The sequence below is a fragment of the Rhipicephalus sanguineus genome, chromosome 5 (assembly GCF_013339695.2).
Source record: "Rhipicephalus sanguineus isolate Rsan-2018 chromosome 5, BIME_Rsan_1.4, whole genome shotgun sequence".
NCBI lineage: Eukaryota > Metazoa > Arthropoda > Arachnida > Ixodida > Ixodidae > Rhipicephalus > Rhipicephalus sanguineus.
The window spans coordinates 8,784,137-8,799,472 of record NC_051180.1 but is presented as its reverse complement, the minus strand read 5'-3'; the positions used below and the strand labels follow the sequence as shown (position 1 = coordinate 8,799,472).

Genomic DNA, 15,336 nt, shown 5'->3' with positions numbered 1-15,336 from the left:
AGTAATGAAATTACTTCCACTATAAAGTTCATCACACATGCTCGTCCCTCGTATACACTTTAGTCACGCGCTGGAGTTTCGAGAGCCGTGACCTTCCAAGAGCATTATTCAAGGACTCGAGTTCGGATTCTACGTGCCTTTTCTGTGGGCTTGAGGTCAGGCACCCAGATTAACTGGTCTTCGCTATTTTTCTTTCCTTCTTTGGTCAATTTTTTATGCCATATAGGGAAAAGAACATGCTATATTTTAGTCAAAAGTAACTGGGAAATTAATTAGTCATTTTCTTGAAATTACTGGCTTGAAGTAATTCATTACACTACTCATTGGAGCAAAAAACAACTTAATTACCGCAATTTCATTACTGCCAAGCATGGTCCATGCGGTCGGCCTTCGATCGCTTCGTCGCGCCCGTTTTTCCTTCGACTGTCTTGAGCGCATATGTCTTTATTTAGACCGCTTCTTTTCGGCGAGGGTTGACACGTGGACAATCCGAGTGAACTGCGCTTCCCTCAGAGGCGTCCGAGGAAAACGCGCGGGTAGCTTTCGAGACTGTATAAGTACTGCTGACACGCCATGTCTTTCACCCACAGGCGTGTCTTGTAGTTGTACAGCATGATCGAAGCTCCGAATGGGGCAGTGTTCGTCTAAGCGTTTCGTCGCAGCCGCCTAACATGTGCGTAACATGCAAAGGGCGCAGACAGTGCTTTAGCAGATTGAGACATCGAGCCTAAAAGAATTAAACTGTGCTTAATGAACACGCACACACACAGACACTACGGACGGACGCCGTGGTTGCACAGTGGGTATACGGTGCTCGGCATGCTGACCCGAAAGTCGCGGGTTCGATCCTGGCTGCGGCGGTGTTATTTCGATGGAGGCGAAATGTGATAGGCCGGTGTGCTGTGCGGTCAGTGTGCGTTAAAGAGCACCAGACGGTCAAAACTTCCGGAGCCCTCCACTACGGTGTCGCTCATAATCATATCGTGGTTTTGGCACGTCAAACCCCAGAGATACTGTTGTTGTCCGGCACGGCTAGACATTAATTGCTGTGCGAAGCAGTCACCACAACCAAGTCGGAAACCCTGAATTCAATAGACAGCCAATGCACAAAACAACACAAATGCATTTCTGCGGAGGTATCCGCTCCGGCAAAGCTGGAAGTTTCATATTTATGTATATCATTTTGCTGCTCCGGTAGGATATCTTATGTTCTGCATTATCTTTATTTTATTTTATTTTAAAATTTCTTTTGGTTGTTATGGGGTCTGCGAGGTTATTAGTGCACTAATGTACTGTTCTATGCAACGGCCGTCGCTGTTGTCTGAGAAAAAAAAAAAAGACACAATGATGGAGACCTCTCGCGAACTGAAACGCCCTGATGTATGAGAACTGGTGGAAGTAGTAAAACAATGACGTTCTTGTTTGGGCATTCTTAAACATGTAACACATCAGCGGGGAAAACAAAGACGGAAAGGTGCACATGATGGCCGCGACCGTCCTATGTGTATACGTACCTTTGCCTGACCTTTTTTTGTGTGTGTGTGTGGTACATGCCCTGTTATGCATGGGTATATAGTGAAACCTCGGTGATACGATCACAGCTCATACGAATTTCGGGGTGATACGAATTTTTCGTTGGTCCCGGCCAAGGCCCATTGGCCTCTATGTAATGGAGTACGGTTGTTGCGAACAGATTTTCACCCAGCGACGTTTGATACGAACGTTCGCTACCACCCAGGTTCGAAGAGGTGCTGTCCGCGCTGTCGCGGAAGACGCGCTAAGCACGTGCTAGCACGGGAACGCAAGCGTGGGCATGCGCGCAACACCGCCAAATCGTCAGAATCACGGTGTAAAAAAACAATTTTCTTACGGTCAGAATAAACCTTCAGAGACGCGTCACGGCCTCCGAGTGTCGCGGGTCACAACGCACCTGGTTCATTAAATAAATGCACGCGTACGGGCCGTATATTCACGAGTGCTGTTATGATTGCCGACATCTAAAACCTTAACTGACAATCATTCAGGATTCTTCCTGACGTTGCCGCAGCCCTGGCAAACAACAAATGAAAATGTACGCCAGCTTTCTTTCGTCGCATGCTAATTTTCCATGCTTTCTGGTGATACGAATGTCGGATGATACGAATACTTTTGGTGGTCCCGTGAGATTCGTATCACCGAGGTTTCACTGTATATGCATGGACTAACGGGTGATTGATGGCCACAGAGCAATACATAGGAGGCGCTTTAACAGAATGTTTTCGGGGCTTTGGCGCATCAGTGTCGTTCAGTTAAATATGGTAGGCAAGCGTTCGTACATGTCGGTCCTTACAGGAATGCAGCCAAGCCGACAACTCGGTGCTCAGCGTAAGCATGGGCCACCATAAAGAACAGCTTATTGGGCACGAAAAGTGTCGCGCAAGTTCGAAGCCGCAAGTAACCGCACTAGAGGCGTTGAAAATGAGTGATCGTGCGTCGCCTCTTTCGCTTTTTCCCCGACCGAACGTCTTTCCTTCGCCTGAAGCGGCCGTTAACTGCCGTTGACTCAGCTGGGACGCCGAGTCGCCGCCCGTCGCGCACACGTTGAATAACCGGAATAGCGTGCTGTGTTTTGCTTGCCGCTCGCTTATCTCGGCGTGTGTACGCATTGGACGCTCGAGGAGGCACGCGTCGCAAGGGCTGTTATCGCTTTGCGCGCTTTCTCTCTCTCTCCTCGACGAGGCAGCGCTTTGTCGTTCCCGCTTGAAAGCGCTCTTCCAATACACTCGCTACATCAAAGGAGCACTAAGGCGAATCAGTTTAGACTGGTAAATTATGCTTTGGGCGCATTAGTGTCGTCAATTACGAGATCACAAATTCGTTATTGAAACTGAAAATTCAAGTGAAATCTTCCTTTTTTTTTTTAATTTCGCGCCGAGATGTCTATAGGTAAATGTTTTCTACACATGAAAGAAGTGTTGAAACACTTCGCTTTGTAAAGGAGGCCTGTTGTCTCCCGCAACGAGCGAAGACGGCGGATGCTTACGCAGGTTTTCTCTGCGCCGTATCGCCAGGAAGTAAACACGGAACACTTTATGTCGGCCGTACAAGCGTGGCGGATGCAGATATCTCTGAAAGGAAAGCGGCTATCTCAATATGCAACCCTACACGGAGGCACCAAATCCTTTCACCAACAAAAGCTCCCGCGGCACGAGAGAAAACAGTGCTTCGAGAGGTTTCGCATGCTGGCTCAACGGCACTCGACGAATAAACCAGAAAAAGAAAAACAAAAAAAACAAGGAGGCAGAACAAAATAGACAATGCGCACACAGTTTCTTTCTCTTTTTTCTTCTTGTTTTTTAATGCAGATGGAGGATGTGTGGCGTGCGGTCCAGAAGCTGTTTCGTTTGTATTGGCGACAACGTGTTCGCGCATGACGGCGTGCATTTATAGCCGACATACATATGCCGTCGTCGACCGGTGTAATAATAATTGTTGAGGTTTAAAATCCCAAAACCACGATGTGATTATGAGGGACGCAGTAGTGGAGGGCTCCCGAAATTTTGACCTCATGGGGTTCTTTAACGTGCACCTAAGCACACGGGCCTCAAGCATTCCCGCCTCCTCCGAAAATGCGGCCGCCGCGACCGGGATTCGATCCCACGACCTTCGGGTCAGCAGTCAAGTACCATAACCACTAGACCACCATGACGGGTCGACCGGTAGAGAGAGCGAACTCCCAGAGCATATATTATTAGGTAAAAAAAACGCACACTAACGAGCTGTTTGGTTCGTACGTAAGCATTGAAAATCGCGCGTATTAAAGACGCCAGCGCAGTGGGGAGTACACTCTAAGAAAAAAAAAAGAAAAAAGAGATAATCTGTTACTCTTCTGAGTCCTCACTTGTCACGTATATAGCTCTGTTTAAAGATACGCGTTATCTCTCTCTTGGATAGTCGCGCCTTCCACAGCTCCCCGAAGAGGGTATAATGATCTGCAAAAGACAACGAACGTGCGTCTGGCAAATCAGGACTCTCCAAAAAGACCATCAAGTAATCATACTTTTTTTCTTGGTGTACTCGGCTTGCGCACTTGACAAACATGTCTGCGCCATTTTCGGGTCTAAGCCATAGGTCACTGACCTTGACACAGCGGAACTAGTGCCGCTGTGCCTAAACCATACTCTTGGTGATGTTACAACAAATGGGGTTACGCTCGAAGTCTGCGGTATATATCTTCGGGGCTACCCATCTATGCCAGCGAAGCTGCCCATTTATATTGCCCACGCTCATTGAATCGGTTCAGCTACAGCGCCGTGCGCCTCATTACTGCCTCGAAACCTTCCTTTCGTGCGAGTGCTCATTCTTTGACGGTAACAGTCACCGCGCTTGGCTGCTGCAGGACGATAAAACACAGGGTCCCTCATGCAGTAGCCTAAGACGACTCAAGGACGACAGCCATCCGGCGTGGCTATTTCACCGTGCACATTGTCATGCAAACATCGCTATTTAAGCGGAGTTTTTATAACTCACAGATTACAGTGCCGGCGTCGTATATACGCGAAAAATCGTCGCCGGCACGTGTACACAAATGCGGCCTTCGAAGGTGCGCGTGCGTATTTGTACGCGCCGTTTTCCAATAACTGATGTTCTCTCGATCGTGGGCTTGTTGGCGATCGAGAGAGTCTGATCTTTTATCGAGGTGACTAGTCATTTCGCGTTGCCACATTTCATCGCTGCCTGGAAATGAACGCATGGCCGTCGTTGTTGCCTGTATAGCAACTGAAGTGTTGCGCTGCTAAGCACGTGGACGAAGGTCCGATTCCCGGCATGGAGGAAGGAGATAGCTAGGAGAGAGTATTGCGCAATGCGATAGAGAGAAAGAAAGAAAGAAAGAAAGAAAGAAAGAAAGAAAGAAAGAAAGAAAGAAAGAAAGAAAGAAAGAAAGAAAGAAAGAAAAAAAGAAAGAAAGAAAAGTACTACGTCAGGTGCGCGCACGCCAAACTTCGCTTGCCCTAATTTTCCCAATAGGGCAAGGGCTCATCAATCTTTTATATTTTTTTAGTCACGGGAACGCCGCAAACACAAAGTGAACGCGCAGCTCGCGCGCCATCGAGCCAGCTGAGACCGTGACCTTTTGTTCGATTTCAAGTCGACGCCGGCTTTTCGCTCCAAGTCACATTCGCATGAACCACGTAGGGCTTTTTGAACCACGGCTTGGTATTTCTTAGCTTTCCCTTAAGAACGGACACGTGCATATGTTGGGCAGTTTGGCGGTGCAGGAGCGCTTCACTCGAAATTTAAGAACATGTTAGCAAACGAAGGAAGAAGCATCCCTCTGGTGCAGGCTATAAAGGATCGACGTAATATATCCTCGTTCGCGCATCAGGTGAGGTGGACGAGCAGGTGCGAATGCACTGATGGCCAGCAGAGCGCCGTTCACGCGGCGTGCGGCCCCCGCTTGACTCCACGCGCACACCATGTGCAGACCTTGAACCGCCATAGGCGTGATGTCGGCGTAAGAAAACCGGGAGTCCATCGGCAGGATGCATCTAGCTAGGCTGGGCTGTCGTGCACGACGACCCCCCGCACACCCCAGGATTGGACCCACGTGACCGGAATGCATTCGCAGGCATCGCGCTGTGGATGGCCAGTGTCGGCGGCTGACGACCAGCGCCATCGCGTTCGCTTATTTTCTTACCTCGCCATTCTATCCGAGGCTTTGTGCAATAAAAGAAGACTTTCGAAAAGCTACAGGCCATGCGGATCTTCATTCCAACCTGACTCGTTAACGTGAAAGTTTGGGCGAGTCGATTCTTCAATTATAATATCTCGACTTGGGCAAGTTGGTTCATATACTCAGAGAAATGCAACGCGACTTAGACGAAGAAAGGTGACACAGATAGGCGCGTACGAGCTATTGACGTGCTACCTTTACTTAGCACCGGGACCGGGCATATAGTTAATACCGTGTCTTGCGCGTGTTTATATCTGTTATTCTGAAGCCGGTTTTCGAAGTGCAAGTCAGAGTTATCGCTCTTGTCACCGCTGGACGAGTTTGCCTCGTGTAACATGGGCGCATGTCGCAGGAGCTCTCATGTTTGATTCCAAGTGAATTTACCTCGTAAACTCAGGTCCCACGTAAGCTGATCCTTGTGAGCGGAGCTGCGTACCCCGTCGCGTTCCGCAGGACCAAATAAAGTCGTGTTCAATTCAATTCGTAAAGTGAGGCTACAATTTGTCAGTTGCAATATGTAGCGTAATGTAAATAATTAAAGCGTTAATTATTAAATATTAATTGATAACTATACGTCTACTGTTTCAGTTTTATGTGCATGTGGTGTCCGCCTTTTGGCGTACTCGAGCTGAAGTGCACAATTATGCTGTCGCAGACGATGTTTAAAAAATCTTGTATTTTCTAAAAGTCATGTCCTGTATATGCGTGTGTGTTCGCGAGCGAACGTTTGTAAGTACGCCTAATCCTACCCCCCCCCCCCCCCCCCCCCCCCCACTGCAGCAGTGAAAAGTATACTGTGTTCTTGGGAAGGCGTTTGGGAAGCCTGAACTATACACTACGTAGTTAAGGAACACAAACAGATGTGCTTTGAGCCGTCCCAAAGACAGGTAGCGTGCTGTAAGAATACGAGTATCTCACCGCCCGCTGGCGGCCGTCATTGAAGTTGCACTGAATTTTCTTCGTTCATTTACTTCTTTCAACTTTAAAGCCATATAGGTTCTATTTTTCCGGTGAATATTTGTATATATTTGTATCTTTTCTGCAAAATTTCACTGCGGAACAATGTAACCGCGGCTCCAAAATGTTACTGTGCACGCGACATTCGTTTGTGATCCCTGAGCAACCAACTTTCTTTCTTTCTTTCTTTCTTTCTTTCTTTCTTTCTTTCTTTCTTTCTTTCTTTCTTTCTTTCTTTCTTTCTTTCTTTCTTTCTTTCTTTCTTTCTTTCTTTCTTTCTTTCTTTCTTTCTTTCTTTCTTTCTTTCTTTCTTTCTTTAAAGCAGTCCTATGGAGGGCGAATAATATATTTCAAAACTTCAATTCAGGTGCTTCACGTGTCAGTATCACGAGATGGTTATGAGGCTTCCCGTACGTTAAGGGACTCCCGATTAAGTTTGACCACCTGGGGTTCTTTAACGTGCACCTAAACCTAAATATACGCGTTTTTTCTTTAAATTTTATTTTTCCCCAATCGAAGCGCGCCTGCTCTGTCGGGGGGGAGGGGGGGGGGGGGCAAGTAATAAATACAGTGCGACAGGCCACGGGACAATCGGATACAGAAGTGCCCCACAGCACTGCAGCTACTTGCTCGAATGCTGCCATTGCAGAATTCGGCAATGTGCACGGTGCCGTTAGAACCGGCGAGTGCAAGCGTGATGGCGCGAACGCTGCAGCGCGGGGACGGAAACCTGCCTCACCAACGGCGTTGAGAGGCGCGCGTACTCGACGGCGGCAGCTGCTCGTCGCTCTAAACACGCAAGCGCCAACGAGACGTCCCAAAGTCACCGGATGTCGTGACGAACCCTATCTCGACTACGGCGTACTCAAGCAGCCGGAACAGGCGCAACCCCTTAGCCTTTTTACTTCCTTTTATTTTTCGACGTCAGCTTCCTTTTCATTTTATTATTTTAATGTAATCATAGGCGTACGCAGGGTTCCCAATTGAGGGGGGGGGGGGACGATGTTTCATCGCAGCCCCCCCGCCCCCCTCGGTTCGTTGAGTCCAAAAGACAGCATGCTTCGCAATGCCCCCCCCCCCCCCCCCCCCCCCACACACACACACACACAACTATGCTGACATGTCACTAGGGCACGACCGATTAGCGAGTACCATTTCTTGCCTTCAGGTGCAGGCTTCGTACATCTGCCGCTCGTTCCTAGAGGGCTTAGCAAAAGATAATATTGGAGCCAGTACACCGATTGTTGAGGAGGAAATGACCTGCGCTCAGATTCTTCCCAGCCGCAGCGCACCAAGCGTCGCGGTGCCTTCATTCGCTAGCACACCGATTGGCTTTTCCGCGAATCCGGCTGTTGTGCGCTGCGTGGGTCACAGTGATCTAGTATCGTGGGGTCACTCCCCGCACTTGTACCGCGAGAACCCTGTGAGCAGCAGTGGCCGACCCCGGCGCGGTTTTAAAACGAGCCACGACGCACGCGGCGGGCTGATGCAGCTGCTGGCCGGAAGCTCATGGGATTTAAGCTTCCTTCGCGCGTGCGTGTATGTGCGTGCGTTGTCTGTGCTATTGTGTGAGCGCCCTCCTCGCGGTCGTGAGATGCGCGTGTTTTCGCTCGGAACGACGAAATCAATTGGACGGGCGCTCTTTGAAGTTTCTTGTTTCCCCCTGGCTGTGAGGAACAAAACTCGTGATGGGCGAAGTCGGTAATGGACGTTAACCGCGGATATATAGAGGGTGGCGCCTTTTGCCAGTCTATTGCTTTTGACGACAGCTACATGCATATATACAGGAAATTGTGCGCGAGGTAGTTTCGAGCGCGAAGACAGTTCTACACAACGCGAATGCCCAGATAAAATCTGCATAACGAACGGCTCATGACAAACACATAACAAAAACCTCTTAAGAGTTCGGCCGCTGCGGCGTAGCGTGCGCAATTCATCAAACGTGCATGCAAGCCTGCACACCGTTACTTCATGGTCAACAACTAGGAGCTGCGTTACGCTCCGCAGGGATTAACCTCGATCTTAAGCTGCTCCGCTGTTAAAATAGTGAGGGACCATGGAGCGACCATGTACTACACCGCAACTGGATATTACAAAACCAAATTCCGCGGCGATGTCCTTAGGTTTCTCAGCGTAAATGGTGCGCTGCTGCCAAGCATATGGTTGCACATTGCGTTTCCGATCGCCCCTGTCCACAGGTGCGTAATGACAAAAATAATAATGATAATAATCTTGCGCGAAGGTTTTGATCATCGACTGCGACGTTGTCAAAAAATTCTTTCGGAGCGAGATACCTTGAGTCTAAGAAACAGGGCGTGCAAGCACGGACAAAAGAAACAAGTCACGACACTACAAACGCCGACTCATTGTTAGTCGGCGTTTGTGGTGCCGTGACTTCCTTCTTGTATTCGTGTTTGCGCACCCTGTCTTTTAAAAAGAATACTTACTAACTAGCTCAGCTCTCTGTTATTCTAAGAGATGCCATCATTGATTGTGTGCATCCTTCACGATTGATGGATGGATAATCTTTATTGAATTGAATTAATATTTGAAAAAGTCTGGGAAAGCTAAATCCAAACAGTCCGTAATTTGGACGGTAGGTCTTAATTTAGGTAAACTAATTTTACTGCACAAAGATAGGGACATGCCTTTTTATTTTTCGTCACGTGTGTATCACGCTATTTCTTTTATATTTATGTGGAGTCCTGTTACATAAGTTTACAATAGTCATCACATTCCCAAGAGAAATTTGGCGTGGGTGTTTTTTGCTCAGCGCCATGCAAGTTGTCCCGCGTGTGCGCCCTTACGAGGGTCAGGAAAAATGGCAAGTGCGGCACAAACCACAAACGCAAGTTCGTATAGATGCAAAACAAAGGTGGTCTATGAGGTCCCGTTGAGCTGTGGCAGGATGCTTGAATAAGCGCCTGTTGGAGCATTCGTATGCTGCAAGTTCAGGTAGTGGACAACACTTGGCGGTACATTGTAGGTAGTGCGCTAATTGCAAGCCGCTCTTTGAGGAAACAAAAGTGTTGGGGCGTGCCAGAGAAAAAAGGGCACGCGAAATATTGGAAGCGTCTGTGATCTAAACCTCTGTTTATCTACACAAAACAGAGCTTGAATTTTTAGGGTAGATTTCTAGGGCCATGAATATATAGTGTGCGATACTGTCGCGTGTGCTTGTGCGCGTGTGTGTTGTCAGAAGTGGAAGTTTGGTGTTTTCAATAAATTCAGTTGTTAGTCTGCGCCCGTCCTGTCAACTTCTTGTGTTCCGTCACCCGCGCAGTTTTATTTCAGTTTCAATGTCGTACCCAACCAGCCCCCCCCCCCCCCCCCCCCCCCCCCCCCCCGACGCACATTACTTGAGATACTCGCAGTACGTTTACTGCCATACTCCGCATTCTTTGGCGGAAAAAAAAAGATTCCGCGACCGTTCCGGCTATACGTGGAAATTATTCGACTTTGCGCGCGCAGTCCGCCCAGTAAATATTTTGATTCTGCGCCGCTGTTGTTGGCAACCTGTCGAAGCCCCTGCATGGACGTGTCGGTCATCGTTGCCGCTCGCACCTCTCGTGTTCTTGGGGATGCGCTCGAAGCTGAGCTCCCACGCCGGTGTCGGCTGGCGGGCACGAACAAAACAGTGCAGCCCTTCCGGTCTGATCACTCCTCGCGTCTGTTTGTGTGGTGCTGCGCATGTGTAGGCCTGTCACTCCACACGACAGGCTGAGTCGCTTCCTGCTTATATGTGGTTCCTTCGTGCGCTCGTTTCGCGAGGATCAGGAAAGATTGCCTTATAATATAGACACCTCTGCAGACGAGGAATTCTGTTGCTGTTGTTACTCGCTAGGTTTGCGGCGCAGAGCAAACTTACGAAGTAAAACGGCTTGCTTGAAAAGTCGGGTTGGCTTAGCTTCTGATGTTTTCGCCGATCTACACTTTCTTCCTACGCTGTTCGCTCCATCTCGTGTTTCCTTTCCACGGCTCTTCAAAAGGCAGCGACTGTTGCTGCCTTGAAGACCGCTTGCTGAAACGTTGACGACACTCCGTGTTCAAGAATATTTTATCTCAGTAAGGAGAGGTGGAGCATGCGGTAACCGTTTGCTAAAAAACTGTTGCGGTGCGTATACACCGTCAATAATATCTGAGCCATATTGAAGTGCACATACATCTTGTGTCGCATTATGTTGTTGACTGAGGAGTTCCTTTGCACAATCATGAAACAGCTCACGGTAATAGAGCCGCTTTAATCAGACGAAATAATACGAATAATTTTCATAGCGTTATATGCATCGCAGTTATAATCAGTAAGGGTTACCCGCCGCAGTGGTTATGCGGCTTGACTGCTGACCCAAAGGTCGCGGGATTGAATCGCGGACGCATTTCGATGAAGGCAAGATGCCGTGTACTTAGATTTAAGTGCGTGTCCCCCCGTGGTCGGAATTTCGGGAGCCCTCCCCTGCGGCATCTATCATAATCATATCGGTGTCTTAGGACGTAAAATCCCAACAATCATTATTCATCAGTAAGGGTTGAATTGGGATCACTCGTTTAGAATATCCGAAACTCGCCAAAACGGCCAGGAGCCTTTGCTCACATGCGCACCGCGAGAGAGCGGAGAAAGAGCGTGCGAAACGAACGAATCGCGGCCGCTGGCGCAACCATCGTTTCCGTCGGCGGCCGCCAGATGTTCCGCGCCGAGGGCCCCTCTTGTGCACGCCGTGGACTTCGGGGCCAGAGGTTCAGAATTATTTCCCAGCACTCACGCGACCTTCCACGTCCAATCGTTACGTCAACGAGCGATAGATGGGGGTTTGATAAGGCGTGCAGATTAGCCGTCGTGTGAAGCCTTTCGATAATATAATAATTGTTGGGGTTTTACGTTTCAAAACCACGATATGATTATGGGGGACGCCGTAGTGGAGGGCTTTGGAAATTCTGACCATCTTGTGTTCTTTAACGTGCACGTAAATCTAGGCACAAGGGTCTCTAGCATTTCGCCTCCATCGAAATGCGGCCGCCGCGGTCGGGATTCGATCCCGCGACCTTCGGGTCAGCAGTCGAGCACCATAACTAGTAGAACGCCGTGGCGGAAAAGCTTTCGGTCAGTGATAGTTTTTTCACATACTACAGTAAAACCTCGGTGATACGATCACGGCTCGTACGAATTTCGGGGTGATACGAATTTTTCTGTGGTCCCGGCCAAAGCCCATTAGCCTGCAATGTATTGGAGTACGGTTGTTGCGAACTGATCTGCCCCCCGCGACGTTTGATACGAACGCACGCTGGCGCACAGGTACGAACAGGGGCTGCCTGCGCTGTCGCGGAAGACGCAGCAGTCAAGCGCGGGCATGCGCGATGCGCGACCATCAACGGTGCGTTGTTGCCTCCGAGATAGTGCGCGCGAATCTTGGAGGCCTTTATGCGCCTTCGCGTTTACATTACATATGACGCTGACGTCGCGCTTTCTTTTTTTTTGGACGCGTTGACGCGTGCTCCTGTGCCCGAGGCAGCAGCGTTCTTGTACTGTGTTAACAAGTGCCTGCCACGTATATGCAAGCCATGTCCCCGCAATCAGACGTTCTATGAAACAAGACTGAATTTTGGGCTGCGGGTCCGTCATGAAGGCCCATGAAACGTGGACGAAGACCCCAAGAGACGAAGCGGACGGTCTTGGCGAAGGAGCTTGGCCTCTTATCTATCGTGTGCAAAGCGCTTCTTAAGTAAATTTCGCCGCAGTATTCTGGTGTCATGCAGAAAAGCGTAGTAAGATTAGGAAGGGGCTACTAGCGGTCACGGGGCACAACACATCTGGTTCATTAATTACACACGCGCGCATGCACCGTATATTTACGAGTACAAGTACGATCGTTCACGTCTAAAAACTTTACTGGCAATTATTCAGAGCTGTTCATGACGTCGCTGCGGCCTTCAGAAACACTAAATCAAAACGCACGCCACCTTTCTTTTGTCGCATACTAATTTTTCATGTTTTCTGGTGATACGAATGCTGGATGATACGAATATTTTTGGTAAACCCGCGAGATTCGTATCACCGAGGTTTTACTGTATACTAGCAATGGTTGAATTTTCTGGTGCGTAAAATGTTTGTCGACTCGATTTTTCGCTCGTAAGTGGCCATTATGCGCACCAGTATGTGGATTCATTTGGATTTTAAGAAATCGGAATGTGTTTAATTGCCGCTTTGCAGAGCTGAATAAGTGTTACGCTTGTGAATACCGATAAATGAGCAATTTATACGTGCAGTGCGACAACGGGAGCGCATGACTGACGAGCGGTGCATTCCTCGCGTACGGTCATTCTACGCCGCCAGATTAGACCAACGAAGGCGTAAAATTAAAAAAAGAAATGCCTGTCGCTCTTTTTGGCGAGTCGTGCCACATCGTCAACTCTCTCTTGGAGGTCTCTCTTCGGAGAGTCGTGTGGCTCTAACCTTTAACCTTTAAAGGGAGTTAGGTCTGTAAGTCAGGGCTCACCTAAAAGGGCCTCGGGTAATTTATATTTTACAGCGCATGCAAAGAAGCTAGCTCCAGACAAACAAATCCCTGCGAGCAATATCTTACGCTTGAAATACGAGTGTATACGTCGCGAAAGACTCCTAACGGTGGGAGTCTTTTGATACTGAAACAGAGAGTATGCACTCATTGCGGAGCAAGTGAGATCCTTCGCCCCAGGTGGGTAGCCCCCCTACGTGCAAGCCTTGTATCATAACCATTTCCTCAGCCCTGCGCACCATCTCTCGCGGGTCTGAAAGAAAAAAAAAAGACGCCGTAATTACCGCTCGGTGATGTATGATTCCAAACGTGCGGGCTACAGATAACCTCCGATATTATAGTGCTGTTCAGTGTTCATGAATGCTCGCGCTAAAAAATTTCGGAGGCAACTTTCTTGTGCTCTTCAGTGTTCACTGTTCATGGATGCTCGCGCTAAAAAATTTCGGAGGCAGTTTTCTTATGCTTTCGTCGTATAACATGCGAAACACGAGGTGCTAGCGTAGTACACTTGCGTGTTATTGAAATGCCGATAATTTGAGAATTAGGCATTCACCAGCCCTACAGCGCTGCGAAGACTAGAATGCGCGACTTACCTATGACCGATGTCGCCCAAGTGAAATTTCGTTGCAGTTGGACGTTAAAGCAACACATGCCGAATAAAATATATATTTCATGTCGTTTCCTCGTTGCTGTAAACGTACGAATAAGGACAATTAACGCACTGAACGCATTTTGATTGAAGGTGTATCGAAAATGTACAGCACTATGTGCATAGTGCTACTAGTATAGAACTATTACTGCTTCAATTGCTGCTGCTAGAACTGCTATACAATACTGATATAAGGTGCATAAAGATTCGTATACTAAGTTCAAGAAAGATTTGATATGCAGTTCCTCAGTCGTGTCACTTTAACGTTAAAGGCCGTTTTGTCGCCCATTAATTATTCTGCACTTGCAAGGATTGGTGACTGCTAAAACCATGAGAACGTTATCTGCCCTTATTGATGGTTGTAAAGTACAAGCGCAATCAAAGTAGTAGTAGTAGTTAAGAATACAGCCTCACCTGGCGACAGCCATCATTACAGTCACTTTACATCGTCACTGCTGCTGCTGCTGCTGCTGCTGCTGCTGCGGATGATGATGATGATGATGACTAAGAGAGCATCACGATTTTCTGCGTGCAACTCGGTCACTGAGCTCCTCGTGCAGGGCAGGACGAGCGGCAGGCGCCGGGCACCGGGTTCCCGAGGCGGCGGCCGCCCGGCTGCCTTCGCGTCGGCCATGGCCGCCCCTCGGCGTCCCGTGCCCGCGAGGAGCCGCTGCACGCAGACCGAGCCCACGCTGTGCAGCTGCGCTTCCTACCCTCCGGCGACGGGCGTCGTCCACCCGTGGCACCCGGCGAGGCCCACAGCGCCTCCGCTGCCTGATGCGACAGATTTTCTGCGGCTCACGGAGCCGCCCGACGTGAGCCTCGTCGTGGGTCCCGAGACCGGAGGGACCCGGACCATCCGAGTGCACGCTGCGGCGCTCAGACAGAGCATCGTGCTCCAAGACTTGCTCGGCCGGTGCAACGATGCGGACTCTGGGCGACCGACCAGGACGCTGCGTGTCGTCTGGGCAGACCCTGACGCTTTCGAGAAGATGATACCGTGAGTGCGTCCTGCGACCCTCCTCGTGGACGTTACGGGAGCACGACTCACGAAGTGCCACAGTTGAAGAGATAACGTGCATATCTTAATACAGAGCATTGTGTTTTTACACAATGATCTATATCTTGCTTCAGGCGATGTGCACGAACCCCATGTCGATTCGTTGAGTGAACAAATGGTTGAGGCGTAAAATATGTTTAGTGCACTGAAGATACTGTTCGACAACGTAGCGCGTGTGTCTCGCTGCGGTGAAGATCATGCAAAATCGCGCCGCCCGAGCTCAAGACGTGGTTAAACTGATTCGTGTTCTCATCACGTTTGCTAATAGTCTGATGTACTCGGCGAACGGCATTATCAGCTTATGCGTTTTCCGCTAGTTGCATTTTCGGCTAGTTGCTTTTTGTGGTGAAAAATTATAGTAGTGACTGTGCATTGCCGACGCGGAAAGCGAGAAACATGCGAGCACCCTTTTACGGTAAATCCAAGCTCTGTCGCGCGGCTTTACACA

The 15,336-nt window shown here is 49.1% G+C and overlaps 2 protein-coding genes across 4 annotated transcripts in view; both read left to right on the top strand.

Moving 5' to 3' along the window:
- Positions 1–15,336, top strand: part of LOC119393182 (vacuolar protein sorting-associated protein 72 homolog) — a 234,535-nt gene that overhangs the window by 88,723 nt on the left and 130,476 nt on the right. The window lies entirely within an intron of this gene.
- Positions 1–15,336, top strand: part of LOC119393180 (BTB/POZ domain-containing protein 6) — a 64,969-nt gene that overhangs the window by 42,912 nt on the left and 6,721 nt on the right. For all 3 annotated transcript variants that reach the window (XM_037660017.2, XM_049416133.1, XM_049416132.1), the window contains one exon: positions 14,389–14,828. In XM_037660017.2, the coding sequence (XP_037515945.1) occupies positions 14,461–14,828 (368 nt within the window). In that variant the 5' untranslated portion in view covers positions 14,389–14,460. The remainder of the gene's footprint in view (positions 1–14,388; positions 14,829–15,336) is intronic.